At 51.3% G+C, this 23321-nt stretch overlaps 10 protein-coding genes across 10 annotated transcripts; 7 read left to right on the top strand and 3 right to left on the bottom strand.

The window, feature by feature from the left end:
- Positions 1 to 524: 524 nt before the first annotated feature.
- CONPUDRAFT_65114 (PIN domain-like protein) lies at positions 525 to 1656 on the top strand (the record flags this gene model as incomplete). Its single annotated transcript, XM_007775574.1, has 4 exons — positions 525 to 776; positions 827 to 946; positions 986 to 1111; positions 1174 to 1656. 4 exons carry the CDS (start codon positions 525 to 527, stop codon positions 1654 to 1656), a joined length of 981 nt encoding a protein of 326 aa, XP_007773764.1.
- Positions 1657 to 3452: 1796 nt separating this feature from the next.
- On the top strand, positions 3453 to 5874 carry CONPUDRAFT_131341 (tripeptidyl peptidase A). The gene is made up of 8 exons (XM_007775689.1): positions 3453 to 3911; positions 3967 to 4396; positions 4456 to 4628; positions 4683 to 4758; positions 4810 to 4857; positions 4920 to 5479; positions 5544 to 5565; positions 5618 to 5874. Exons 1-8 carry the CDS (start codon positions 3492 to 3494, stop codon positions 5674 to 5676), a joined length of 1788 nt encoding a protein of 595 aa, XP_007773879.1. The 5' UTR covers positions 3453 to 3491; the 3' UTR covers positions 5677 to 5874.
- Positions 5875 to 6073: 199 nt separating this feature from the next.
- Positions 6074 to 7183, top strand: CONPUDRAFT_158650 (NAD(P)-binding protein; the record flags this gene model as incomplete). Its single annotated transcript, XM_007775688.1, has 5 exons — positions 6074 to 6104; positions 6159 to 6603; positions 6667 to 6674; positions 6734 to 6792; positions 6854 to 7183. The coding sequence occupies 5 exons, from the start codon at positions 6074 to 6076 to the stop codon at positions 7181 to 7183; spliced, it is 873 nt and encodes a 290-aa protein (XP_007773878.1).
- A 315-nt stretch (positions 7184 to 7498) lies between these two features.
- CONPUDRAFT_169121 (uncharacterized protein) lies at positions 7499 to 9870 on the top strand. The gene is made up of 7 exons (XM_007775687.1): positions 7499 to 7700; positions 7761 to 7913; positions 7974 to 8629; positions 8681 to 9028; positions 9083 to 9154; positions 9208 to 9381; positions 9439 to 9870. Exons 3-7 carry the CDS (start codon positions 7987 to 7989, stop codon positions 9687 to 9689), a joined length of 1488 nt encoding a protein of 495 aa, XP_007773877.1. The 5' UTR covers positions 7499 to 7700; positions 7761 to 7913; positions 7974 to 7986; the 3' UTR covers positions 9690 to 9870.
- Positions 9871 to 10904: 1034 nt separating this feature from the next.
- CONPUDRAFT_76922 (uncharacterized protein) lies at positions 10905 to 12130 on the top strand (the record flags this gene model as incomplete). Its single annotated transcript, XM_007775686.1, has 4 exons — positions 10905 to 11403; positions 11474 to 11797; positions 11853 to 11924; positions 11979 to 12130. The coding sequence occupies 4 exons, from the start codon at positions 10905 to 10907 to the stop codon at positions 12128 to 12130; spliced, it is 1047 nt and encodes a 348-aa protein (XP_007773876.1).
- A 1696-nt stretch (positions 12131 to 13826) lies between these two features.
- On the top strand, positions 13827 to 15173 carry CONPUDRAFT_146963 (uncharacterized protein; the record flags this gene model as incomplete). The annotated part of the gene is made up of 1 exon (XM_007775685.1): positions 13827 to 15173. One exon carries the CDS (start codon positions 13827 to 13829, stop codon positions 15171 to 15173), a length of 1347 nt encoding a protein of 448 aa, XP_007773875.1.
- A 436-nt stretch (positions 15174 to 15609) lies between these two features.
- CONPUDRAFT_169119 (NAD(P)-binding protein) lies at positions 15610 to 16782 on the bottom strand. Its single transcript, XM_007775684.1, has 5 exons — positions 16696 to 16782; positions 16196 to 16640; positions 16127 to 16134; positions 16019 to 16077; positions 15610 to 15962 (listed from the first exon to the last, which is right to left on the bottom strand). The coding sequence occupies exons 1-5, from the start codon at positions 16718 to 16720 to the stop codon at positions 15651 to 15653; spliced, it is 849 nt and encodes a 282-aa protein (XP_007773874.1). The 5' UTR covers positions 16721 to 16782; the 3' UTR covers positions 15610 to 15650.
- Positions 16783 to 16912: 130 nt separating this feature from the next.
- On the bottom strand, positions 16913 to 18205 carry CONPUDRAFT_169118 (NAD(P)-binding protein). Its single transcript, XM_007775683.1, has 5 exons — positions 18079 to 18205; positions 17583 to 18027; positions 17526 to 17533; positions 17416 to 17474; positions 16913 to 17361 (listed from the first exon to the last, which is right to left on the bottom strand). The coding sequence occupies exons 1-5, from the start codon at positions 18101 to 18103 to the stop codon at positions 17047 to 17049; spliced, it is 852 nt and encodes a 283-aa protein (XP_007773873.1). The 5' UTR covers positions 18104 to 18205; the 3' UTR covers positions 16913 to 17046.
- Positions 18206 to 18429: 224 nt separating this feature from the next.
- Positions 18430 to 19828, top strand: CONPUDRAFT_169117 (Aldo keto reductase). Its single transcript, XM_007775682.1, has 6 exons — positions 18430 to 18641; positions 18701 to 18949; positions 19003 to 19125; positions 19175 to 19262; positions 19328 to 19518; positions 19588 to 19828. The coding sequence occupies exons 1-6, from the start codon at positions 18581 to 18583 to the stop codon at positions 19755 to 19757; spliced, it is 882 nt and encodes a 293-aa protein (XP_007773872.1). The 5' UTR covers positions 18430 to 18580; the 3' UTR covers positions 19758 to 19828.
- Positions 19829 to 19958: 130 nt separating this feature from the next.
- Positions 19959 to 22253, bottom strand: CONPUDRAFT_85112 (uncharacterized protein). Its single transcript, XM_007775681.1, has 16 exons — positions 22055 to 22253; positions 21975 to 21988; positions 21810 to 21908; positions 21729 to 21756; positions 21647 to 21672; positions 21558 to 21583; positions 21437 to 21468; positions 21330 to 21354; positions 21207 to 21234; positions 21108 to 21150; positions 20950 to 21050; positions 20830 to 20889; positions 20754 to 20781; positions 20626 to 20683; positions 20545 to 20569; positions 19959 to 20486 (listed from the first exon to the last, which is right to left on the bottom strand). The coding sequence occupies exons 1-16, from the start codon at positions 22193 to 22195 to the stop codon at positions 20252 to 20254; spliced, it is 969 nt and encodes a 322-aa protein (XP_007773871.1). The 5' UTR covers positions 22196 to 22253; the 3' UTR covers positions 19959 to 20251.
- Positions 22254 to 23321: the final 1068 nt, after the last annotated feature.

Below are 23321 nucleotides of genomic sequence, written 5' to 3'. Positions count from 1 at the left end.
TCTTAAGCTGATCTGAGGCCTTGTATGACCATAGTGCTGTGAAGTATCATTGTTCCATATTTGAGTTTTGACCGACACCATAGTTCATGAGGTTGCGGCAAGAACAAAACTTGTGTATGTTTGAATGCAGCACCGAGCGCAGCAATTGGGCTGGTATAGGAGAGGTGACATCACTTATTTCGTCTAGATACCATGCATGATATGCCCCTAACAGGCACTCTCCTTCCTCAACACTCTCGTGTTTGAACAGCATAAGCTGGAATGGGACCACCTAAACTCTGGAGTGTATGCCGTTAAGTTTGAGTATCTGTTATACCTAACAAGCGAACTCAAATCAGCTGCTATCTCCAAGCCCACACCTCAAAAAGTGCGATCTCAGCAAATATGCGATGGAGAGATTTTGTACAGTTGAAACGGATGCAGGCGTGGAGTGCAAGCTCATGCGCGTTGGGATAGATGCCAGGTATGTATGCTACAGTTGGCTGTTATATTGACTTGTGAGCTGATATATAGCCAGTCCCTGGATGTACGCAGCTGCAGAGGCTACTCGAAGTCAGCATGTCAATAGCGCGCGCGTTGGTCAATGCGCGGATCTCCGAATCCTCACTAATCAACTCAATGACCTTCTTCGCCTCCCAATTCATCCCCTATTTGTGTTTGATGGAATCGAACGCCCCTCGGAGAAGCGCGGAAAGCATGTCGACACTGAGAACAAGCACCGGTTGGAAAAGGGCTTCAAGGACTTCATTCGAGCTTATGGCTTTGATTATCATATTGTTTGAGTACCTATTTCCCCGCTAGTAGCTCATGTCTGACTCCCCATCAGGCCCCAGGTGAAGCAGAGGCTGAGCTAGCGGTCATGAACCGGATGAATCATTTGGATGGAGTTCTAACGAGTGACAGTGATGTAGTACTTTTTGGAGCAGGATGTATTATCCGAGAGTGCGTTTAACTGTGCTACTATGTTTTTCTACTCGCTGACAAGCTTACTAGCCTCAGGGATAGCGACCATCAAGTCGAGATCCACACTGAGGAGTCTATTCGAGCTAATGGCTGGAATAGCCAGCGTTTGCTTCTGGTAGCACTGCTCTCTGGAGGAGACTATGACATGGTGAGTGCGTGCTTCTCAGTGCGATGATCGGACTGACTTCAACCTGCAATGTTATATCACAGGGCGGGGTCAAGGGCTGTGGGATTGGTGTCGCTTCGCAGCTGGCAAAGGGTGAACTTGGCGAAAAACTTGTTCACGCTTTCATGGGCTGCTCGGCGCCAGAATTCTTACGATATTGTACGGAGTGGAGAAACGATCTCCGTGACATGCTACGCAAGAACACGGAGGGAGCCCTTACTCGTAAGCACAGCGATATTGCAGACAATGTTCGAAACACCTTTCCATCACTCACTGTACTGGGGAACTATCTTTGTCCGATCACATCACACTCGCTTGCTCTTGACGAACCTCGAGCGATTGGTGGACTGCGCTCTCCGCAATCCCACCAGCCAAATGTGGCACAGACAGCTTCTTTATTCAAGCACTACTTCGATTGGCCATCGGCAACAGTGGAGAAGTATGTTCGCGACAACATCTGGTTCGGGATATACATGCGAGCATTGTTCCGTGTACGTCATACTGCTGCATGCGGAGACCAGGACTGATGGTGTCGGCTTTAGCTTGAGGGAAGTGTTGGTCACCCTGTCCATGCCCACGCGTTCACAATCCACGGGCGTACTACTCGAGACGGAGTAACCTACTACGAAGTCTGCTTTAACGGCAGCCTGATCAGTGGGGAAGTGAGAGCCGCACCTGATAATTGCCCACAGCCATCCAAGGGCCAACCATCGAAAGATGATCCCGTTGAGGACGACATTGCGAAGTTTGACGTACCTGCCAAGGTCCTGGAGTTCTCTCACCCTCGGGGAACGGCAGACTTCTGCCAGAGTCACAGTCTTCAGATGGTATGTAAACTTATGTCTTTCTCTTGAGGTGCGGCCCTGAACGCGAGCAGGAATCTATGCCTTCGTCAGCAGATCGTGATAATAAACAGTTCTGGGACACGCCTGGAACAGGGTGTTACTACACACCTACCTCCGCCTATCGAGCTATCATGGACGTCTTCGAATCGCCTTCACGATTTATATCTTCTCAAGAACCCGGTTCCTCAAAGAGAAAGGCGTCAGCTCGCGCGAAAATAGGAACGGAGTCGCCTTTACCAAAAGCTGAAGATGATGACACACCTAGCTTGCTGTCTCTTTTCCCAAGAAGCATAAAGCGCTCGGATTCAGCAACCTCGCCTCCCCGCGTTACCAGAAAACGCACGCCTGACATTGAACTAACAACTCCCAGTAGTGACGATGATCAGCACACATCCCGCCCCAAGAAGAAGTTCAAACCCGGGCCTGAAGACGATATCATCGTCATAACGAGTGACGAGGATGATGTTGTAGAGACGAAGGGGACCTAGTACCTAGTATATGCTTTGTTATGTCATAAGATGTATGAGAATATAAAGACTTACCGCAAAAAGACGACCTTTAGTGTAAGATGGACTCCATGGCGCGCACCAAGCGCGCATAGGAAAGGTAGGAGCAACGGGAGTGGAGACGCGCAACCGTTCGCGCCGGCACCTCCACAAGAGCAGGTGTGGTTGTCGATGGCAAATGGTTCGAGCCTGAGTGGGGAGGCGGTTCGAGAGTCGTTTTGGCTTACCATTTCCGCTCATCTCCTGAGCTACCCCTTGGCAGGATTTGAAGGTCCGGGAGCGGAGCCCCTCGGAAGCTTCTCGGCGAGCTTCCAGCTCGCCGACCCCTCCGTATGACCTATCTGCCCATACGCGAACAGGGACGGTCGTTAACGGTTAGAGCCCCTGACTGGATGCTGTCAGTTAGGGGGAGCAGGTGATGGCGTTGGTGATAGCAGTATTCCCCTTCAATACGACCAATAACTGACGCGCATGACGACCCGTTGCCGCCTCCCTTATCCATATCGGGTTGTCAGAAGACCCATGGTAGCAAGAAAACTCTCTTGGAAGTATGCAAGGGTGACAATCCAGCCCACATTGCCGTTGAACGCCAAAAATGCGTCCTCCATGATAAGCTGGGTCGAGTATAGGCTGCGTGTCACAGGTGTTTGACCTTGAAGTGGTGTTGCCAAAGACGATACGGGAGTAGGCGCTGGATAAACATACGGAGACTTCACGATGGGCGCTTGGATCAACCCAGACTTTGCTTGTAGTGCTTGGCGAGAAGGGAAGACAGTGGCCACGCGGGCCATCTGGGGTTGCACATGCGCGTCGGCGTATCCTGCCAAAACGCGGCACGTTTCCTCACGGACCCATCATGTCGCCCAGAAGAATCACCACGACCAGCGTGATCGACCGGAGTTTGCTATCATTGTACACTTCTCATAGGCTTATAAGGTGAGCATCGCCTAGTTGGATTCACGATCAGCCTTAGTCGCTCTCTCATCCCGCGCCGCCCCGTCGTGTTTCAAGATGAAGCTCTCTTCCGTCTGGGTCGCCCTCTCATTGTCCCCGCTTCTCGCCAGCGCATTCCGCGGTTCGCAGCCCGCCATCAAGGAGAGCATCCGCTCCGCACCGCAAGGTTGGACACGGACTGGACGCGCGCCTGCCGACCATGTCCTCTCGCTCAAGCTCGCCCTCGCGCAGCCCAAGTTCAGCGATTTGGAGAAGCACTTGCTCGCATCGAGCGACCCAGCTCACCCCAAATATGGCGCACATCTGAGCAAGGAGGAAGTTCACGCACTTCTCGCACCCGCATCCGACACGCTCGACATCGTACACGAGTGGTTGGAAAGCCATGGTCTGGGCAAGGAGAGCGTGACGAAGTCTGCTGCTGGAGATTGGGTGACGCTGCGAGTCCCGGCGAAGGTGGCTGAGGAAATGTTCAACACAGTGCGTCCACATTCATTCTTGCATTACACCTCGCCTAATGACGTCTCCCTTGTAGCAATTCCACATTTATAGACACGATGAGTCGGGCGATAGCTTCGTCCGCACGACGTCCTACAGCCTTCCCTCCGTCCTGCACCCGCACATCGACCTCGTCCAGCCAACGACGATGTACACCCGCATCAAGCCACTCCGCAGCACCCTCCACTACTCCACCGAGCTCGAGCTGACGATGGACACTGCCTCGGACACGCTCACAGGTCCGTCAGGCAACGCGGTCGACCCGTCGTGCAACAACCAGATCACGTTGAGCTGCCTCAAGCAGCTTTATAACGCCGAGGGATACACGCCGTCGAACACGAGTGGGAACGCGCTGGGAATCACAGCCTATCTTGAGCAATACGCGAACTATGCGGATCTGCAGACGTTCTACCAGAGTCAGAACCCAGCCGCAGTGGGGTCGAACTTTACCTATGTCTCCATCAACGGTGCGTGTCAGTTAAGTCGAGTATATGTGTCCTACACTGACTATATGCGGGTTTACCAGGCGGTCAGAACCTGCAAGACCCGTCACAAGCTGGTGTTGAAGCCAACCTCGACGTCCAGTATGGGTTTGGTATGACATACCCTACTCCCGGTACCTTCTGGTCTACTGGAGGCGAGCCGCCTTTCACTCCAGACGAGTTCGAGCCGACGAACTCCAACGAACCGTATTCTGACGTAGGCTAATCCTTAGTTCTTCTTACAAGAACGAGTTCTGACATATTCTGATAGTGGACCGACTACCTCCTCAACCAGACTAACATTCCGCAGACGGTTTCTACAAGTTACGCCGATAGTGAGGAAACCGGTGCGCCTGTTTTCCTAATCCACATGTTTTCCCCGTTGCTGACTAGAGCAGTCCCATTCAGCTATGCCGATCGCGTCTGCAAGTCCTTCGCTGCTATCGGTACGTCTCCCCGCTGCCATACGCCCTTCTTTCTAAACTAACGCAACTGCGCATACACCCAGGCGCCCGCGGCACCTCTCTCCTATTCGGCTCGGGCGATGGCGGCGTCGGCATCACCGGCCCGGCCTCAACCGCCTGCACCCCCAACAACGGCTCCGACGCCCACGTTTTCCTGCCCATGTTCCCCGGCTCATGCCCGTACGTCACCACCGTCGGCGCGACCGTGAACGTGCCCGAGGTCGCTGCCTCGTTCACCGGCGGCGGCTTCAGCAACTACTTTGCCCGCCCATCCTACCAGGACTCAGACGTGTCAGCGTACCTGCAAGGGCTCGGCGACACGTACGCGGGGATGTACAACGCGTCGGGGCGGGCGTACCCGGATGTATCAGCGCAGGGTGTGAACTTTTTGGTGTACATTGCGGGCAAGCCGGAGAATGTGTCGGGGACGTCGTGTGCGACGCCGGCGTTTGCGAGCATTGTGACGATGCTGAATGATGCGCGGCTGCAGGCGGGCAAGAGCTCGCTTGGGTTTTTGAACCCGATGTTGTATGGGAATGCGAGTGCGGCGTTGAATGATATCACGGCGGGGAGTAACCCTGGGTGTGCGACGGCTGGGTTCAATGTGAGTTGTTATGTTTCTTTGGCTGGCTGGCAAGGATGCTGATTGATGTGGATTTGACGTGTAGGCGACGACAGGTTGGGATCCGGGTGAGTTATTATGCGACTCAAGGTCGTTTCTACTTTGCTAACACCGATGTAGTCACTGGCCTCGGTACACCCGACTTTGGGAAGCTGAAGGACCTCGTCTTGAGCTCATAAATCGAGCTTCGGGTTGTATCGTCGCTTTTCAATCACGAGATGTTATTCGGCAGTTGCGTTTTTAATGCAAGGCTTCTGGCGTGTGATGTTCACACTTCTTTGACAAATCGTGCTCACGTACAATCGAGCTTCGGGTTGTATCGTCGCTGTTCATTTACGAGATGATATTCGACAGTTACGTTTTTAATGCAAGGCTTCTGGCGTGTGATGTTCACACTTCTTTGACATGATCGTGTTCTATCCTTCCTCCGATGACCAAACCGCTGACGCAGCTTATCAGTGACTGATTGCTGACCACCACGTGCTATAGTCAACGCTGACGAAAACCAAAAGTAGTGTGGGTCGGAGGGATAAATAGGAGCTCGCAGCAAAACATGGACTCTCGGTCATCTCTCCCATGAACACTACTCAGCCTCGCGTCTGGCTCGGTGAGCTTACCATCGCACTGTGGATTAGATGATAACTCATGCTTTTCCTTCCAGTCACGGGTGCGTCCACTGACTTTGGGCGCCATATGACGGAGCTCCTCCTTAAGAAAGGAGACATCGTCATTGCCACCTTGCGCAGACCAGAAGTCTTATCTGACCTCACTGCCGCACACCCGTCAAGTCGTCTTCTCGTGCTCAAGCTTGATGTGACCAAAGCTCAGGAAGTGCACGATGCTTTTGAGAGAGGTATTGAGGCCTTCGGCCGTGTCGACGTCGTCTTCAACAATGCGGGCCAGCTCCTTGTCGGCGAGCTGGAGTCGGTGGACGACGAGACGGGGAGGCGTGTTATGGAGGTTAACTTTTGGGGTGCAACGCATGTCACGAAAGAGGCGATCAGAGTGTTTCGGGAGGTGAATAGCCCGCGTGGTGGGAGGTTGCTCCAGGTGTCGTCGCGCGCAGGGTTGATTGGCGCTCCCGCTAATGCGCATTACACTGCATCGTACGTGGTTGCTTTATGGGGTGATGCACCGACTCTGACACTTTACTGCTCTCTCTTGTGCAGGAAACATGGTTCGTCTGCCTATCTCCGCTGATGTCGTGTACCCGGCTGGGATCTAAGTCTTGCGCAGCGCTAGAGGGTCTAACCGAGTCCGTCGCCCAAGAGCTGAGTCCAGACTGGAACGTCAAAGTGCGTCTGCTCATTCCAACGTTGCTTCAATTGTTTCCCCTAGCACTCACCGTACTACTAGATAACCATGATCGAACCCGGCCCATTTCGCACCGAGATCTTCGCGACCAACATCATCCACGTCCAGCAGCACCCCGCATATGCTGACCCGTCCATGCCCGGCTCCCAAATTATAAAGACGGCTTCAAGGGAGGATTTCCCAGACGGAGACCCGATCAAGGCCGTAGAGATCATCGAAAAGGTAACGCACCTCGAGGACCCGCCGCTCAGGCTTCCGTTGCATTGGCACGTTATTGTTGCGCTGCGAGATAAGGCGAAGGCGCTTGAAAAGACAGCGGATGAGTGGGAGAAGTGGTCCGATGGGATATACTTGGAGGGTACGACGTCGTGAGTTTTGTTTGCGAAGACTGTGGTATGCATTGTACCGTAACAAAATCCGAGTGTAACATTGGATGGAGCCTATATGTGAACGTGCTAACAGCTCACCCTTGCTACGTCTATATGCTAGCCTATCGAAACACAACAGAATTGAAGCTGTAACTATTGTTGGCTTTATACTTGAGCGCTTCGGCGGCGGACACTGATTACAGGAAAGCGTAAAGTATTAGAACATGTGGCTCTGTTGGGCAAACAAACAAATGATAACCGTGACTCACCGCTTTCGCACGGGTCTCATCCTCTTCCTCAAAATCACTTTTCGTGAGTGCGATGCTCGACATCTGCTCAACAGCGTGGCTACTGCGTGCGCTCAGTCTCATCTTCAATGCTCCCCTAATTGGACAGGAGAAATCAATGTTAAGGGGTCAGATTAGAATGCTTGGCGAGCGAAAGTGGGACAATGCTTGGGATAACACTGATAAGCTTGCATGAGACCAGCGAATTGCAAGACTTGTGTTGACTTACAAAAGGTGCGCAAACATTCCATCTGAGGTCAGTACCATCCTTGTTTAACATGTCACTGTCGTTAGCATCGATGAGTGTTTGAACGTCTTCCCCTGAAGGCGTCTAAGACAGCCTCTGACGTATCTAGGGGTTTTGTTGCGCGCCGTCACTAGCACGAGGCTAACTGCTTCAGGGATTCCGGTCTGAATCGCAGCGGGTAGCAAAACGATATAAGCTAGGTGACTTGGCTATCAGCCGTCTCATCACTCTACCACCGTTTCCCTCATCAGTTCACATAGACCAACACTCATCATGCAATCTGCCTCATCCTCCACCTCCACCTTGGTCGACGCGTCTCTGTCTCCTATCGACGCAGCTGACGTCGTCAAGTCCATCCCGGAGTCGCCTGGACACGCCGACCTTGCCGCGGTGCTCTCATCCTGCACCGAAGAGGTTCCGCGGGCCGCGTCCCCCGATCTCGATGGACCTCTCCACAAGCCCCTCGACAAGATTGACGGTACCGTTGACAACGAGCTTCTCTTGAGGACGGTTCTAGCCGTCAGTACCTTGAACGCCCGCGTCGACATTCTCAAGGGCGACATTAACGCCCGTTTCGAGGCCTTCGACCACGACTTCACCTCCCGCTTCGACGATTTCCGCGAGCAAGTCTTCTCTCGCTTGAGGGAGGTGGAGAAGGCGCCCGTGGCTCAGTACGCCGCGACTAGAAAGGAGCTGCAGGATGTCCGTAAGCTCGTGATCGGGAAGGCGCTCGAGATCGGCAAGATGAAGACGGAGACGCGCGAGGAAAGGACAACGAGAATGCTTGAAGGCTGTCAGCAGCGGGTTCAGGTGTTGGCGGAGGTAGATAAATCTGCCTCTTCTCGCCGGCTCGCTTCCAGCCTCACATCTCCGATGTCTCCTGTTAGGGGGAAGGTTAAGGCTGGCGAAGCGCATGGTGCGTCTCTTGTTCTCATCTCAGAGCGGTCGATGCTAAACCCTTTCCTAGAGCTGCGCGACATTGCTATGCGCTCTCAAGCAGGGATCGAGAATGTGTGCGATGTTTCTCTCACTTTCTTATCACCACCCCGTCGGCAGATCTCCTTGAAAGCCAAGAGTCGTTTCAAGGCACTGCTGTCTCCCCGCAAGCATTCCACACCGAAGGGGAAGAGCCAATCCAGTGTGATGGCGTCTCCGTGCAAAGTCCCTCCATCGCCTTTACCCCGAGGGTCGATGGCACAGAAAGAGAATATTCTCCGGGAACAACCCCAGAACCGTTCTATGCGGCAAAATCGGCCAACATCTTCTCTACCCAGGCCGAGTGGGTCATCGAGATACTCCGGGGGAAAGTCGTTCTGTAAGCACTCCCCTTGCGTTCACCACCACACACCATCTAATGGCCCTCGTTTAGCTAAGCTCACTTCGAAACTTCGCATGCCTGGAACGTCCCTTGTCAACATGGCAAAGGGCGCCTCAAAGAATCGTAAGTATTTCTCCGTTCTGGGTATTTGAACCTTCGCTCAGAGTACATCTCAGACTCGAATGGCCCCTCGTACACCGACGGTGTTCTGGAAGAGGTCTCATTCGTTGTTGACGCTCCTCAGGACGACGTAGCCGATGACTCCTTGTGTCTTCTTGACAACGCGCTACGTGAGTTTGAGGATGAGGTCATGCTAACTAGCACTGCGCTTCCTCGCTCTTCTCAACGCGGTAAGCCTTTACGTTGTTCGATGGCTGCAGCGAATATTAATGAACATGTACCCTCAGCTGGCCCTTTAAGTTTGCAACGTACGCGCCACCAGGGCTCGCGCGATGAGGAATCCTTCCATCTTCCCGAAGAATTTGCGAAGAAGACGGTCAACCAGACGTTGACCACTATGCCCCTCCCTCTTCGCGGTAACGATTCGTCCTCGTACCTCAGTATCCAAAAACGCGCCACAAACGCCGCGTCGATGCTGACCTCTCTCACACCCCATTTCCCTTCCCTGCTTGTGACCAGCCCCACATTCGAGTTCTGAACGGGAAACGAGTGCGACGTTTCTCTTTTAGTGCTTGTGTGTGAGATTTGCCACGAGTATTCCCTCCCAATCCCTTTCTTAATCTATGGCTAGTGTTCCATGTGTATTCCGAATGGGTGGCGCTCATACCGCCACCCATTTAGCATATACTTGTAAGGCTAGCCATGGGTGTATCTTCCCGCCATTCCTTTCCCCGTGACCAGGCTCTCGTATGCATTCTGAGCGGGTGACAATCGCACTGCCACACGTCCATAATGTACACGAGAGTCTGGCCACAACTATTTCATCCCATCCTTCCTTGACTTTTGCTATCCTTTCTTGCGCATTTTGAACGGGTGGCGATCGCACCGTCAGCCGTTCAGCATGTGCTTGTTAGTATAGCGACAAGTCTTTTCCCCCTCCCATCTTTTTATGCGTGAACTTTGTCCTGGTACGTTTGAATTGCAATGTCCATATTAATTTCCATACCATAATTATCTCGACGTAACTACGCTAAAGCGTTTGGCTAATTCTCCACTCGATTGTTTCCTTTATTCTACTGACTGATCTAAAGATCCTTGCATTCTCAACGTCATAGCGATTATCAAATTTTAACTAGTTTAGTAGACGTCTTGATATGATCTTCATGCATAATCTAATGTCTATATAGACACACATGTACTAATAGTTTTGGTTTGTAGTCACAGTAACTCGTAAACACAATAAGTTCAAAAGTTCGAATACGTGGTTGTTTGGCTGTGGACGTGCAGATGCGTGCGCAGGTTATAACGGGCTTATGAAACTTTCTACTATCATAAACCCCCAGATCACTACGAACACGCTCCAGAACACGTTTTAGAAGAATCCCATGCATTTCGATTGGGGCTGGATGAGACTGGCACGGTGCGTCATGTCGTATGTTACAGATCTAAGGCCTTCCTAGCTGTTCCTCAGCTCCTCGTACGAGTTAAGGGTTTTCACTTACCTTGAACTCCACTAGAGATTTCTCACCGCTTATCACGTCGAGACGAGGTCTAAACTGACTGTTCTTCGAGTAAAATAAGGGCTTTTGCTAGATGTCGCAATGTCATCGGGTCTCTGTGTCTGAGACCGTTGGTCTGAGTCGCGATGGTTCAACGCTCTCTACGTCACAGTAGCTTCTTGTTATTATGAAATCGCTTTCTCCGTATTGTTCACTGGCGTATACCCTCTCTATCCTCAAACCGCGTCTCACCCATGCCGTCCACTCCGCCTTCAACTTCACCACCGGCTACGGTCAGCGAATACCAGCCACCACCCCTTCTCTCTCCCCGAGCTACTAGCATGTCCAACGAGTCAAAGCTACTTGAGGATGCCTTATCCGCCGTCAAGGTCCTTGAATCTCGATTCGATACCTACAGGGCAGACGTTGACGCTCGCTTCGACACTTTCCGCAAAGAAGTTCTCGGCCGTCTGACAGAGGTCGAGACGGCGCCTGTTGCCTCCAACGCGGCAGTCAGGGATGAACTTCGTGTCGTTCGTCGGCTTATGACTCAGAAGGCGTTGGAGATTGGAGAGTTTAGGCTAGAGTCAAGGGATGAAAGGGTCAACAGGATATTGGAAACCTGTCGACCGCATGCTGAGGATGGCGCGGAGGCCCATCAAACCGATTTGTGGCCTCAGCGCGCTGCAGGCACCAGGCCAGCAACAGCTCCTGTCATGACCGGAGGTAACTCTGGGAATACCGAATATCGTGGTGCGCTCTTCTTCTTCTTCTTCTTCGAGCCTATCCTAAGCCCCGTCTCTATATTTACCATTGTCTCCAGAGCTGTTTAAGACGCTGGGGCACCGCCGGACCCTCGTTGTGAGTAACGCCGAGCCCTTTGCCGATGCATGGTGCGACTCTTCCCCGAAGCAATCCTCTTTGCCCCGTACCCGGAGCCGTTACCGGGCTTTGGTGACTCCATACAAGCGCGCGACGCCGTCTATTCCTCGAGTCACCAAGGTACGGAGAAAGAACCTTCAGGTTCAGTACGAGCGGGATCAGGTATACCCTCGTGGCATTCAAAGTAGCCAAACGAGCTCGGCTTTGCCTCGGCTGATGGCTCTGGCTGCACCTTCTTTCACGATATCAAAGTCAAAATCCTCTTGTGCGTGTGTTATTTCTTTCTTCGCAGAGGACAATGTCTAACTGATGTCTTTCAGCTGATATCGAGCCTCAGCTCCAGTATTACCATTCTTCCTTGACGGCTGAATGCAAGGTAGCTTCGCAGACAGGTGTGCTGTTTCGCTTCCGTGACCTCCATCCCTATTAACATCGAGGTTCTTCAGCAACGAACTGGACTGATGATACCCAGTGTTTGAAAGCTGCCGAGTCGGATTTAAGTGTCAGTCGGGATTCATCACAGCTTCTCAGCGAGCGTGAGCCTGAGACAGACAAGGAAGAGATGCTGACCAGCATTGTGCTTCCTGACTTACTCTGACCAGTGAGTTGCATCATTCGCTCGTCTATTATTTCGTCCTTCGAGGTTGAATCGACTGATGGCTGCTTTACTGCAGACACTTCTTAACGCGCCTCGATTAGGTTTAGATATTCCTCGCTTTAAGTGCCTACGGTCTGCCACGTATATAATGAGTGCTTTGACCTCGACGTGACTCCCATGTTTATACACTCAGTAGTGTGTGGATTGATCATCTTATTATACTTGCGGACGCACTTATGCTCTTTAACTCATGTGACGCTAATCACCGATATCCACTGTCAATCTCTCTATGTGGTACTAAATGGTGACCTCAAGCACGTCAATCCTATTAAGATCTTCGGGGGAGACATGGATGATTACGATGAACCCCGATACGAAAGATTAAACCATCAGAATGCTGTCTGATTGGTATTATATAAACGTTGAAGGGTTGAGGTGCTTCTTAGTCTTACCGCTCGCCATCGGAGTGGGGTAGGTACTCACATGCGAAGCTCAAATCAACTAAACGGCACAAGATACTCTCAAGACCGGTGGCACCTGGTAGCATCCCATTTCTATGAGGCATCGGGATATCCATGAGAAAACAAACTAAGCTATCGTATGTACTAGAAAATACATCGAGAAGAATAGAAAAGGTCTGGAACGAAGGAAGGGTTACAAAGTTGTTTAGCTGTAATAGTGCGGGTATTAGAATAAAAATTAAAAATGAATGAGATCAATAAGCTCATGATAAACTAGAGAGCCCAGGGCTACGTAAGGGTATAAAGATGAGACCATAGGTTGTAAAAGCGATCCCAAGCCCTAAAAAGCCACATGAAGAGGACGTTGTTGGAATTACGAGATCGTTTTTGACATACGAGCTTCATTCCATACGATACCTACTCTCTCGGCGCACTTCGGCGCTTATCTTATCGCTCCCGTTTGACGTCGCATCATGTAGTATTATCTTCGGTAGCTATCTATGTGTACTTATACCCTGTCTCGTCGAATCTATTCATCATCGCGTTTGCCAGCGCGTTTTCCTCTCCCTCTCTCGCGCTCGAATTGTCACAGACGTACATGCATAGGCCAACGATGACGGCGCCTGTGACACTGGCAACTGCGATAATACCTCCAAGCTTAGGAACCGACATGAGGGTGCAGAGCAGCCACTGACTTGACCACGGATAGCAGGCCTCGTCTGATTTACTGAGACGAGGTAATACTGTGGTGCTGTTTTATGGTCCGTTGAAGATCTGGATTGACCCGCTAAGGCCCAGGTTTTGTCCACAAGCCCTGGAGTGGCGACTTTCTCACGCCACAGTCATATCTTGCGGTGGCTGGCGCTTGATTGCATACGCTCATCAACAAGCTCTGTTCGCCAGGGCGTCTGCCACTTGACCGCAAGTATGATCTTCAGATGTCTTCTGCAGTTCAAATCTGAGTTTTTATGTTACACAGGAAGGATCCTGGATCCCTTAAACGAAGATACAAGTCCATCATACCCCAAGACATGCCCGCCTCCTCGTTGCCTCATGACCTCCTTGAGTGCATCTTTCTGGAATGTGTTCACCTCTCTCATAATCAAGATGGTTTGTCCTGGCAGCTTCATATATGCGAGCCTAGATGTCTGTTGGATTGGATACAGGTTACCCATGTGTGTCACGAATGGCGCGTCGTCGCGTTGGGAGAGCCGAGACTTTGGGCACGCCCCGTGATGATAATGAGGCGATGGGCAGAAGAGATGGTTGTCCGCTCAGGAAGCGACCGCATCCGTTTCTCGCAGAAGGCAGAAGAAAGGGATGTTCCACGCTTGAAGAGAATCCTCGGTCGTATGAAAGAGTTGGTTGTTGAAGCCCCACTCGATCCACTGATCTCCTTGTTCGATGAACTCAACGCAATGCTTGAGCCCTCCCGAGAAGACGTGATGCTCGAGAACCTAAGCCTAAAGCGTGCGACGGATGGCCGTGGATGGAGCGATCGGGACCCAACAGCCAAGTTCTCCTTTGTCGACGCAGGCACAGTGAAGAAGCTTCACCTAGGGCGGTTACTTTTTTCTCTACGCCCAATTAACTTCTTCAGTGGCATGGTGAACCTTCGCGAGCTCACTCTCCTCGACAGTGTTGGGTCCACAGTCAGCGACTTCACTGGTTCACAGGTCTACCTACCCAGTCTTGCTCGGCTTCACCTGTCCGACCCAATCGAGTTTTGCCGGACGTTCCTGACCTCACTCCACCATCCAAATCCTCTCCAATATCTCGGTATAGACGACGCAAATGAGCGATTCCAGCCACCCCAATTCTTACACCTGATCCTTAGAATGCTCTCCGACCATCATATCCTTGGAGGATCTGCCACGGATACACCACCGAACTTGTCCGAGTGCAACTGCGCTCTCAGCATCACCACGAGAGTGTCGCTTCGAGGGAGGCACGCACACCTCGGTTTCGCCGCTTGGCCAAATACAATCATCAGCGGACCCGATCTTATATCTTCCATCAGCGAAGGCCTGTCCTGGGGATCACGCCCCTACGCAGCGTTGACGCCCGTCGAGTTCTCTACGTTACTCACGTCAAACCCAACCTTATTCATCGGCGGTGCCTTCCGCAGCTACTTCCACCACGTCTCAGAAGCGCTACCGAAGTCCATACCACTCCATACCGTCGCCTGCGCCGTCATCAACGACCCCACTGATGTTGACAATGACATCGCTCAGGACGGTTTGTACGAGGGAGCGCTGCTTTCGGAGATGCCTTCCCTACTATACCTCAGGTTGAATCATGCTCGGCTCGTCAGCGTCATTAACAGATTGCGCCCAGCGGACAACAGCAATTCTGGCATCCTAGTTCCTATTCTCGGCGAACTAGCGCTCGTTTTCACCCCGGATGTTCAACACGAGAAATGGGTGTCACCTCTCGCGGCTTGCATCATAGCACGATCGGCCCATGGCCATGGGTTGAAGAAGCTTCACATTCGAGGGAATCCACATATTACAGAGGACGAACGCAAGATGCTTGAAGACTTACCAGTGATTATTAACTGGCGTAGTGTATCTGAGCTGTAGAAGGTACGCTGTTCCCACCGCGTCTTCTCTTATTCAACTCATTCTGGGAGCTTAGCAGCATAGGAAGACTGTTTACGTCATTTGACGACTCTGAGATGCGCAAATTCCCTAGCCTTGTGGTGGAAATACTTCGGTATTGGGACGGTTTTACATCTTGTTTGTTTTGATTTTGTATTAGTAGCATGTGCGACGAATGCAGCCCATGTATCGCGTTCACTTGAAGTTATTTTCAACCCATGATGGGTTACGAAGAAAAGCGTGTGCTTCCGTTGGCCTTACAATACTTCTTAACTTCGACGGGATCAGTGCGAGACCTACGACCTACACTTTTGGCTTTGTATTCCTTGTTGATCACTCGCTTTTGTCTTTGTGGTCTTGCTCTTGCTAGGCTCAATATCATCGAGGTCTGCAGCGTGGTTACATTGTGTTTATACCGGTATGCACAACTGTGTCTCTTATTGATCACGAACTCAAGCCTCAATCAAAGTACAAGTCATCGCACCACGAGCCATACTCGTCCACGGTCTCCGCGAAGCTCTTTATCTTATCCCGCGTGCGCTGCAGCACGAGGCTGTGCAGCGGTAGCCGGACCGGAGGGTCCTCGAGGCGCGACAGGCGGTCGATCACACGGACCGCCTTCTCGGTGTCACCGCTCGCCGGGCCGGTGATGTACTTTTTGAACTTGGTGCCCGCCATTTCTGGGTCAGAGTAGGCAGGGTGTGGGTCGACGATCTTAACGTTCTCGTTCATGATACGTGTACGGAAAGGGCCTGGTTCGACAATCGTGATCTATCAACGACGAGCTGTTAGCAACAGGAAGGAGAAGAAGTAGAGTCAAGATCGACCTTGATGTTCCATGATGGGTCAACTTCTTTTATTGCTGCTTCCGTTAGACCCTCGAGTGCTGATGACGTGTAAAAGCCAATACCAAGTAAAAGGTGACACGGTCTTACCAAACTTCCTATACGATGGTCGTTGGTATTTAGCATAGTTCCGTCGTAGCTGATGGAAAGGTATCTCACGTTGCAGAATAGTACCCGTTCCCGGGACTTGCTCCTACCCCCGCACCCGACGACACCTGGAGTAGCCTCCCACCAATGGGCTTGTTCACCTCCCGGAAGAACTTCAATGCCTCCTTGGTGACATGCGACGCGCCCCAGAAGTTCACCTCGAACATCTGCCTTGCGTTCTCGTCATCCATCGCCTCAACCTCGCCGAGCGCCATTATGCCCGCGTTATTGAACACCACGTCAATCCTCCCGAACGTATCCTTAGCTTTGGTAAAGGCAGCGGCGACATCCGACTTCTTTGTGACGTCCAACTCAAGAACCAGGAGCTGCGAGGCCGGATACTGTGCGACGAGGTCCGACAGCATAGAGGGTTTTCGAAGGGTCGCAATCGCGATCTCCCCGTTGCGTAAGAGAAGCTCAGTCATGCATCTACCAAAGCCAGAGGAGGCGCCCGTGACTATTGCAATATCCCCTTGAGCATATCGGTGCGAGCGTGGGAGATGTGTGCTTACTGAACCAGATCCTTGGAGAGGCCATGACTGTCGAAGTGAAGTGGGAGATGTCTGTGAAGAGGCGAGGAGGCGGCTTATCTGCTGAAGGAGGGCGAGCGAGTGAACCGCCGTTCCGTGGCGGAGAGCGCTCTCTTATACCCACTGTATTTTTGGACGCAAGACCATTGTCAGCTCTCGTGACAAAGCACATGACATCATAGGTTCCGGTTTGTCATTCGAGCAAAGTGCCAGCATCTCGCGGTGGGCAACCGCAATAGTGAACGTGCGTAGATAGACAAAACCTGCCCAACCCCGAAGATTAGATAAAGACTGTCTTGATTACAACTTACAGTGACAAAAGCGCACTGGTGATTAGTCGATATGATACAAATCATCAGTCCAGGATCCGTACTGCTCTACCGTCTCAGCGAAGTGCTGGGCTTTCTCCCGCATGCGCCCGACGACCTTGCGATGAAGCGGCAGACGCATCGGAGGATCCTCGAGCAATGATAGTCTGTTAATGACCGCCACAGCTTTCTCGGTATCTCCATCCGCGGGATCGGCAAGTGCGTTGCGGCATGCGATTCCAGGCAGAGTAGGGTTATCATACGCTGGATGAGGCGGAACGACAGTGACGTTGTCAGTCGTGATGTTGGTTCGGAACGGGCCTGGCTCAACGATTGTAACCTTTGGCATCATTAGCACAAATTTGTAGGGGATTGTCGTACATAGAATGCTGACCTTGATATTCCAAGCTGGGTCCACTTCACGGATCACGGACTCAGTGAACCCTTCAAAGGCTTGAATATAGCCAGGTCAGGGACTTGTTCTCCAAAGCCAATATGACCCACCAAACTTTCTATGGAGGGTAAGCTGATATAATTAATGGTGAGTAACAATAGACGTACGATGCAGTGTAATACCCATTCGACGCTGGCCCCCTTAACCCGGCGCCAGACGAAACCTGCAAAAGTCGTCCACCCATTGGGTTGTTCACTTCGCGGAAGAACTTCAGTGCCTCCTTGGTAACGGAAGCTGCACCCCAGAAGTTGACCTCAAACAGTTTTCTCGCTGTCTCGTCATCCATAGACTCCACCTCTCCTATAGCCAGCACCGCGGCGTTGTTGAAAACGACATCGATCCGCCCGAAAGCCTCTCGCGCCCTGGAGAACGCATTCACAACATCGTCTTTCTGCGTTACATCAAGTTTCAGGACAAGAAGGCGATCCGATGGGTATTGCTGGATGAAGTCTGCCAGCACTTCCGGTTTACGTAGAGTTGCTATCACAACGCCATCGTTCTTGAGAATGTACTCTGTCATACTCCTACCAAAACCGGAAGATGCGCCCGTTACTGGAGTTATTCGTCAGAAGATACAACTCAGTTGGGTCTATCCTTGCTTACTGAACCATACTCGAGATGAAGCCATCGTCAATTAGGAATCGCGTGGCTTATCTTCGCGAGTCTGCGTAGTTCCAAGGCTGAGCGGGTAAGGAAGCGCTTTCTATTGGACTTAGAGAATGGTATTAGCTGTAGTGGTTAAAGAAAGAGGTGAGAGGGTGTGTGTGTTACACTGTGTTTAGTGTGCGCTGCCCAAGACGCGTAGTCACGGTTGTCTACTGACACCGTGACACATGCACCGTGACAGCAGCGTCGCGTAACGCGTTTTATCACGCCACTGTGACAATGTCGCGTACACTTGCATACGTCACAAATTCGCGCATTTACTCCTCCCATGCCTTTCGCCAGGCTGAACCCGAACATGCATCCATAATGTCTTAAACTGCAGTCTACGCAGACACCATACGTCACTGATTATATCACGTATAAAGCGCGGAATTATGGTCTCGTTTCGCCAGAAGTTCCATCTCCCGAAACCACCAACGACTCTCAACGACTTCACTTCATGCCTGCCTCCATAATCGTCAACCTTAACACTGGCGCTACTATGCCAACTGTCGGGCTCGGTGGGATAACATCCTGATAACTCTTCGTTGTTCCTATTGGCTGACATATGCCGCGATAGGCACCTGGAAGGCAGAGCCGAACAAGGCAGAGCACGCCGTCGAGTTCGCCATCAAGAACGGCTATAGGCACATCGACACCGCGGCCCAGTATGGCAACGAGGCCGACGTTGGCAAGGGAATCAAGAACTCCGGCGTCCCTCGCGAACAGATCTTCCTCACCACCAAGCTCGACAACCCCGACCATGGCAATGAAGTTGAGGCTCTCGAGACGTCCTTGAAGAAGCTCGATACGCCTTACATCGATCTCTGTGGGTACATGCTTATTTCCGGCACGTTTTAAATGGCTAACTGTTTTACTTAGGGCTCATGCACTGGCCCGCCCCATTGAAGGACGGCAAAGTAGACGAAAGTCGTGATTGGTTGGATACATGGAAGGCGATGGAGGACATCTTCCTCGCTCATCCCGAGAGGGTTAAGGCTATCGGTACGCTTTCTTTTCACTGTAGTCATCATCTGACTCACGATCAACTAAGGCGTGTCCAACTTTTCTGTGAAATACCTCGAGCGACTGCTTCCCGTTGCGCGCATCGTCCCTGCAGTGAACCAGATTGAGATTCACCCGTGCGTACTCCCATTTATCGTCCACTTTCGCTCAACTTGGTCAATTGTCTTACTCCTTTGGACAGTTCGTGCCCACAGGCTGACATTGTCGGTTTCTGTCAAGCCAGGGGCATAATCCTCACTGCATACTCACCGCAGGGATCGGACGACTCTCCCCTGCGCGAGAACGACGTCGTCAAGAGGATCTCCCACAATCACTACGTCCAACCCGCGAACATCCTCATTTCATTCGCTGCTAATATTTCCGGAACGGCAGGTCAGCCTTCTCTCTGTCTTGTTCCCGAGCATGCGGACACGCGCTGACCTTGATTCATACCTTTTGCAGTCATTCCCAAATCCGTGCATGAGTCGCGTATCGTTAACAACCTCAAGACTGTTGACCTCTCAGGGGCTGAGATCCAGGCACTGTTTGAGATCCACAAGACAGGCAGCTTCCGCGTCGCCAATCCTGTCAAGATGGGGTGGGGCAGCCTTGGCTTTCCCGACCTTGAGTAATCTCTCAGAATATCCATGGGTAGCTGTCCCGTGCTGTAAATGCACTGCACTGTAATATCAATATCCTCATCCCATGCGTGTGACGGAGTGAACAGTGCCTTCCCTCCTAAAGAGTTACGGAGCGCGATTGGGTAAGCTGTGTTCCTCAACAAATTCCGACAACGTTCGTTTGAGCAAAGAGATAATTGACATCCGTCCTCAATTACAGCGAAGCTACAGTAATATGATATCAGATATTAACCACCCACTCATTGCCGGAGTTACTTAGTGTTCGTTATCGCTCGCATCATGGCGTGTCTATACTGTCGTAGATAGTCGAATCCTTCACGCGATTGCCCTTTGGGCACCCCTTGCCCGGGACAAACGCGCCGTGCGTCGTCGCGAGCCCCTGCTACCTCGAATTTCTACACTCAGATGCAACTAGTCCGTGTCATATCCATGCCAAGGGCGGTCCATTACTGTCTCAGTCACAGGTCATACCGCGATGTCATCCATCATTTCGACATCATTAATAGTCTCCATCGTTTTGTGGATCTCGATATGATTCTAAAAAACATATCATGAGCATTCGATGATGCCCATCCCTCTTGTAACCTCACGATTGGGTTTGTATTTCCCCGCTTCATGTTGGCACTGTTGTGCGAGCGGGACATGACAAAGTTGTTGATTCGAATCGAAGACTGTCGAGTGGCTTTCGCTTTGTCGAGCATCGAATTTCTCGAGTTGAGTCTACAGAATTTATTGGATATCAGGTACTGACATGGCGAATGAAGAAAGTCGAACGCACGATGCTAGAAATGAGATGCCATAGACTGTATAATTAATGCTTCTCAGATAAGTAGTTGATAAGGGTAGCGAATATACTTACGCTTGGTTTGTACCTGGAGCACACCAATGAACGCGAGGGATGTAGGAAGGCAGAGAAACTGTGTTTGCAAGAAGGTCACCGCTGCCTTTAGCAAGGAGTAATAGGTCCCTGAAACACGCAAATCTTACTAGTATGAGTACTACCAACGCTCCAATGCTGAATAACAATTAGGCACATCTGATTTTCTGTGTTTGAGACACTTACGAAGTCAGTACGCCTGTGTTGATTGTATAGATGAGTAGGTTGTCGATCATATTGTCCGTTCTTTGAGTTAGATAGCTTGAGGGATGCATACCGGGACATCATCTCAAGTGAGAAACTCACCGCTTTACACCTGTTCTTAGGTTATGCAGAAGCCAGCACAGCGCAGCCGCGAGCAGCGCATCGGCAAGCACAGACAAAACATAGCCCGCGACAATAGAAGCCTGCGAACGCCGGTCAGGGGATACTTCTCCGAGTTGCGTGCATCTAGAAGAACGCACAAAAGTCTTTGCGCGGAAATCCTCCCACAGCGTGTCCTCAATACTACACCAGCGCTTCAGTCTCATCACGGAACCAAGTTGCAACGAAAAAAAACATACGCGAGAACCGAGTTCATCCAGCCGACAGCTGAAACAACAAATGGACGGATGGCGTGAGCAACTACAGAGACCTTTGGAGCAACCGAAACGGGCACGTCTCGCGATTGGCGGCCGCATGCGCACCTAGCCGAGCAATTGCCAGGACAAGCTAAAGTGTTTCGAACGGTCAGAGAATTGCGTCAGAAATCCGAGAAATCCTTTTTCAAATGGGGTGCGTGATTTGCGCTCACTAGGGTCGTGGAGAAGATCATATTCTGGGACACTGGGAAATGCACGAAAGGTGAAAGTTAGCACAGCCTATGTTATGCTGTGTAGAGATAAAGACCTCGAGGAAGACGGGATGAAACTCACGTCTCCAGAAGCGCCAGATGAAGTACCTAAAACAGAAACCGGTCAACTTCCTACATTCCAAGGGGACAATGGAGTGGGTGCGAGCTCACACATTTACGAGGAAGGCGACGAGAAACTAAAAAAAAATGAGGTCAGCCCTATCGTAATCTATCAGGACATAAAAAGACTCACACCGACGATGAACGACACTGGTACACCCCTGGGCTACCCATTAGCGTCTATGACTTGAACATCTTTGTAAGGTTAACGCACCAGTTGACATGAAAGAGGTTGCCTTCATTGGAGAAGTTGACGATCAAGTAGAATTCAACGAAGTAGATCGACAGGACTGTGTGTAGCGTCTCCAACGTCCTTGAGCGGCACCGGTAGATGAGACTTTGCAGCCTATGCCCAGTGGCACGCAAAAACAACACGCACCATATAACGGCCACCTATGGCGCCACCATAGCCACTTGGTGAGCAATCGAATATACGGAAGCCAGACTGACAGCGCGTACCAAAAGTTTCATGCCTATCCTATCCTCCTGGTAGTTCTGCAAATAGTAGAACACCTGCATGCACCCAATACCGTAAAGGAACATGGTGAAGAGCGTGCCTAGCAGCGGAGCCTGTGCCAATGAATCAGCCGGCGTGCCCATAACGATCCTGTATTATTGGCAGCTGAGGCGACAGAGATCAGAGGAGAAAGAGGAAGACGGATGGACAGCATTCGTCAGGCACTCCTCCTCATTGCATATATATACAGAGGGAAGCGTACAGGCTTTATATAGTTGCCGTAACGCGGCATGGTCGGAAAGCGACTTGAGAGCTGAGCGTGCGAGACTACGGCCACAGCTGGATTTTCTCTGTAGTCAGGGATCAATACTATACTTATTGCGTGCTACAGCACGCGGGTCTGATACCAATGTAAAGCACTGACGGATCCAAAAGGATGTATGAACCTTGTGACGGTGTCGAAATGGAGTTTTCACGCGTGGTAGACGCTCTGGTTGTATGTACGCTGGGATTTCCAGCACAAGGAGTAGGGCACCAGAGATTGAAACGAATGGACAGCGAGCGAGGTACATGCCAACGGCAATGCATTGAAAGATTTCTCCAGATGCGTCCTGTGCGAACATAGAGCCAGGATGCAGTACGAGCTGTTCGCTGATAGAGAGACTAGAATGGGATCATCAGCTCGTGCGTTGATAGACTGATGGGAAGGTACCACGGCTGCGACGGTCCGCTAAATGTGGATCGTCTGGTTGCTCCTGGTTGCGCATATAAGCTCATATAAGATAAATAGACGCATCCACGGTTCAAACCCACAAAGATAAAGGCGTGCCTGAGGAACACAGTGAGGTCGGGTATCATACCTAGTCCCCCATTATCATGATGCTGCTAGAATGTTATCCCTCAGCGTGCTAATGCCGGTGAACATACGGATACCCGGGTCCTCCACAAGCAGCTGGTGTATACTTGCCGAGGCAACACTTACCAGATGAATAAGAAGAACTCGAAGACATACTTCTAAAAGTGCTTGTCCACGATCATGACAACGGCATCAACGAGACCCAAGTTATCTCCTTGAGGCTCTGTACCTCTTTTCTAGAAGTCTATTTCAGAGGCACATGCACACACACGGTTCGAAACATGAGATCGAAACAGACTTCGAGCGAGAAAATAGAAAGATCCCCATAGTACACTCTAAGATGCGTCAAATCTATGGGGTGCAGACGTGACGATGAAGTTACTGCACCTTAGCCAGTGACTGCGTCCAAAGTA

This window comes from Coniophora puteana (assembly GCF_000271625.1).
Source record: "Coniophora puteana RWD-64-598 SS2 unplaced genomic scaffold CONPUscaffold_15, whole genome shotgun sequence".
NCBI lineage: Eukaryota > Fungi > Basidiomycota > Agaricomycetes > Boletales > Coniophoraceae > Coniophora > Coniophora puteana.
The sequence above is the reverse complement of the archived record's forward strand: the minus strand, read 5'-3'. Positions and strand labels throughout refer to the sequence as shown.

Excerpts from the sequence above, each read along its gene's own strand:
- CONPUDRAFT_169117 (XM_007775682.1), top strand. The coding sequence starts at position 18,581 with ATGCCTGCCTCCATAATCGTCAACCTTAACACTGGCGCTACTATGCCA. Across the intron at positions 19,126-19,174 it reads CGAGAGGGTTAAGGCTATCG|GCGTGTCCAACTTTTCTGTG; the intron begins GTACGCTTTCTT and ends CGATCAACTAAG. Across the intron at positions 19,519-19,587 it reads TAATATTTCCGGAACGGCAG|TCATTCCCAAATCCGTGCAT; the intron begins GTCAGCCTTCTC and ends TACCTTTTGCAG.
- CONPUDRAFT_85112 (XM_007775681.1), bottom strand. The coding sequence starts at position 22,195 with ATGGGCACGCCGGCTGATTCATTGGCACAGGCTCCGCTGCTAGGCACG. Across the intron at positions 21,235-21,329 it reads CCTGGCAATTGCTCGGCTAG|CTGTCGGCTGGATGAACTCG; the intron begins GTGCGCATGCGG and ends TTGTTGTTTCAG. Across the intron at positions 21,051-21,107 it reads ATTTCCGCGCAAAGACTTTT|GCTTCTATTGTCGCGGGCTA; the intron begins GTGCGTTCTTCT and ends CGGCGTTCGCAG.
- CONPUDRAFT_169118 (XM_007775683.1), bottom strand. The coding sequence starts at position 18,103 with ATGGCTTCATCTCGAGTATGGTTCA. Across the intron at positions 18,028-18,078 it reads TTCATCTCGAGTATGGTTCA|TAACGGGCGCATCTTCCGGT; the intron begins GTAAGCAAGGAT and ends GAATAACTCCAG. Across the intron at positions 17,362-17,415 it reads ACCCAGCTTGGAATATCAAG|GTTACAATCGTTGAGCCAGG; the intron begins GTCAGCATTCTA and ends ATGATGCCAAAG.
- CONPUDRAFT_169119 (XM_007775684.1), bottom strand. The coding sequence starts at position 16,720 with ATGGCCTCTCCAAGGATCTGGTTCA. Across the intron at positions 16,641-16,695 it reads CTCTCCAAGGATCTGGTTCA|TCACGGGCGCCTCCTCTGGC; the intron begins GTAAGCACACAT and ends ATATTGCAATAG. Across the intron at positions 15,963-16,018 it reads ACCCATCATGGAACATCAAG|ATCACGATTGTCGAACCAGG; the intron begins GTCGATCTTGAC and ends CGTCGTTGATAG.
- CONPUDRAFT_169121 (XM_007775687.1), top strand. The coding sequence starts at position 7,987 with ATGCAATCTGCCTCATCCTCCACCTCCACCTTGGTCGACGCGTCTCTG. Across the intron at positions 9,029-9,082 it reads CTCCGGGGGAAAGTCGTTCT|CTAAGCTCACTTCGAAACTT; the intron begins GTAAGCACTCCC and ends GCCCTCGTTTAG. Across the intron at positions 9,382-9,438 it reads TCCTCGCTCTTCTCAACGCG|CTGGCCCTTTAAGTTTGCAA; the intron begins GTAAGCCTTTAC and ends ATGTACCCTCAG.
- CONPUDRAFT_131341 (XM_007775689.1), top strand. The coding sequence starts at position 3,492 with ATGAAGCTCTCTTCCGTCTGGGTCGCCCTCTCATTGTCCCCGCTTCTC. Across the intron at positions 4,397-4,455 it reads TACCTATGTCTCCATCAACG|GCGGTCAGAACCTGCAAGAC; the intron begins GTGCGTGTCAGT and ends CGGGTTTACCAG. Across the intron at positions 4,858-4,919 it reads CAAGTCCTTCGCTGCTATCG|GCGCCCGCGGCACCTCTCTC; the intron begins GTACGTCTCCCC and ends GCATACACCCAG.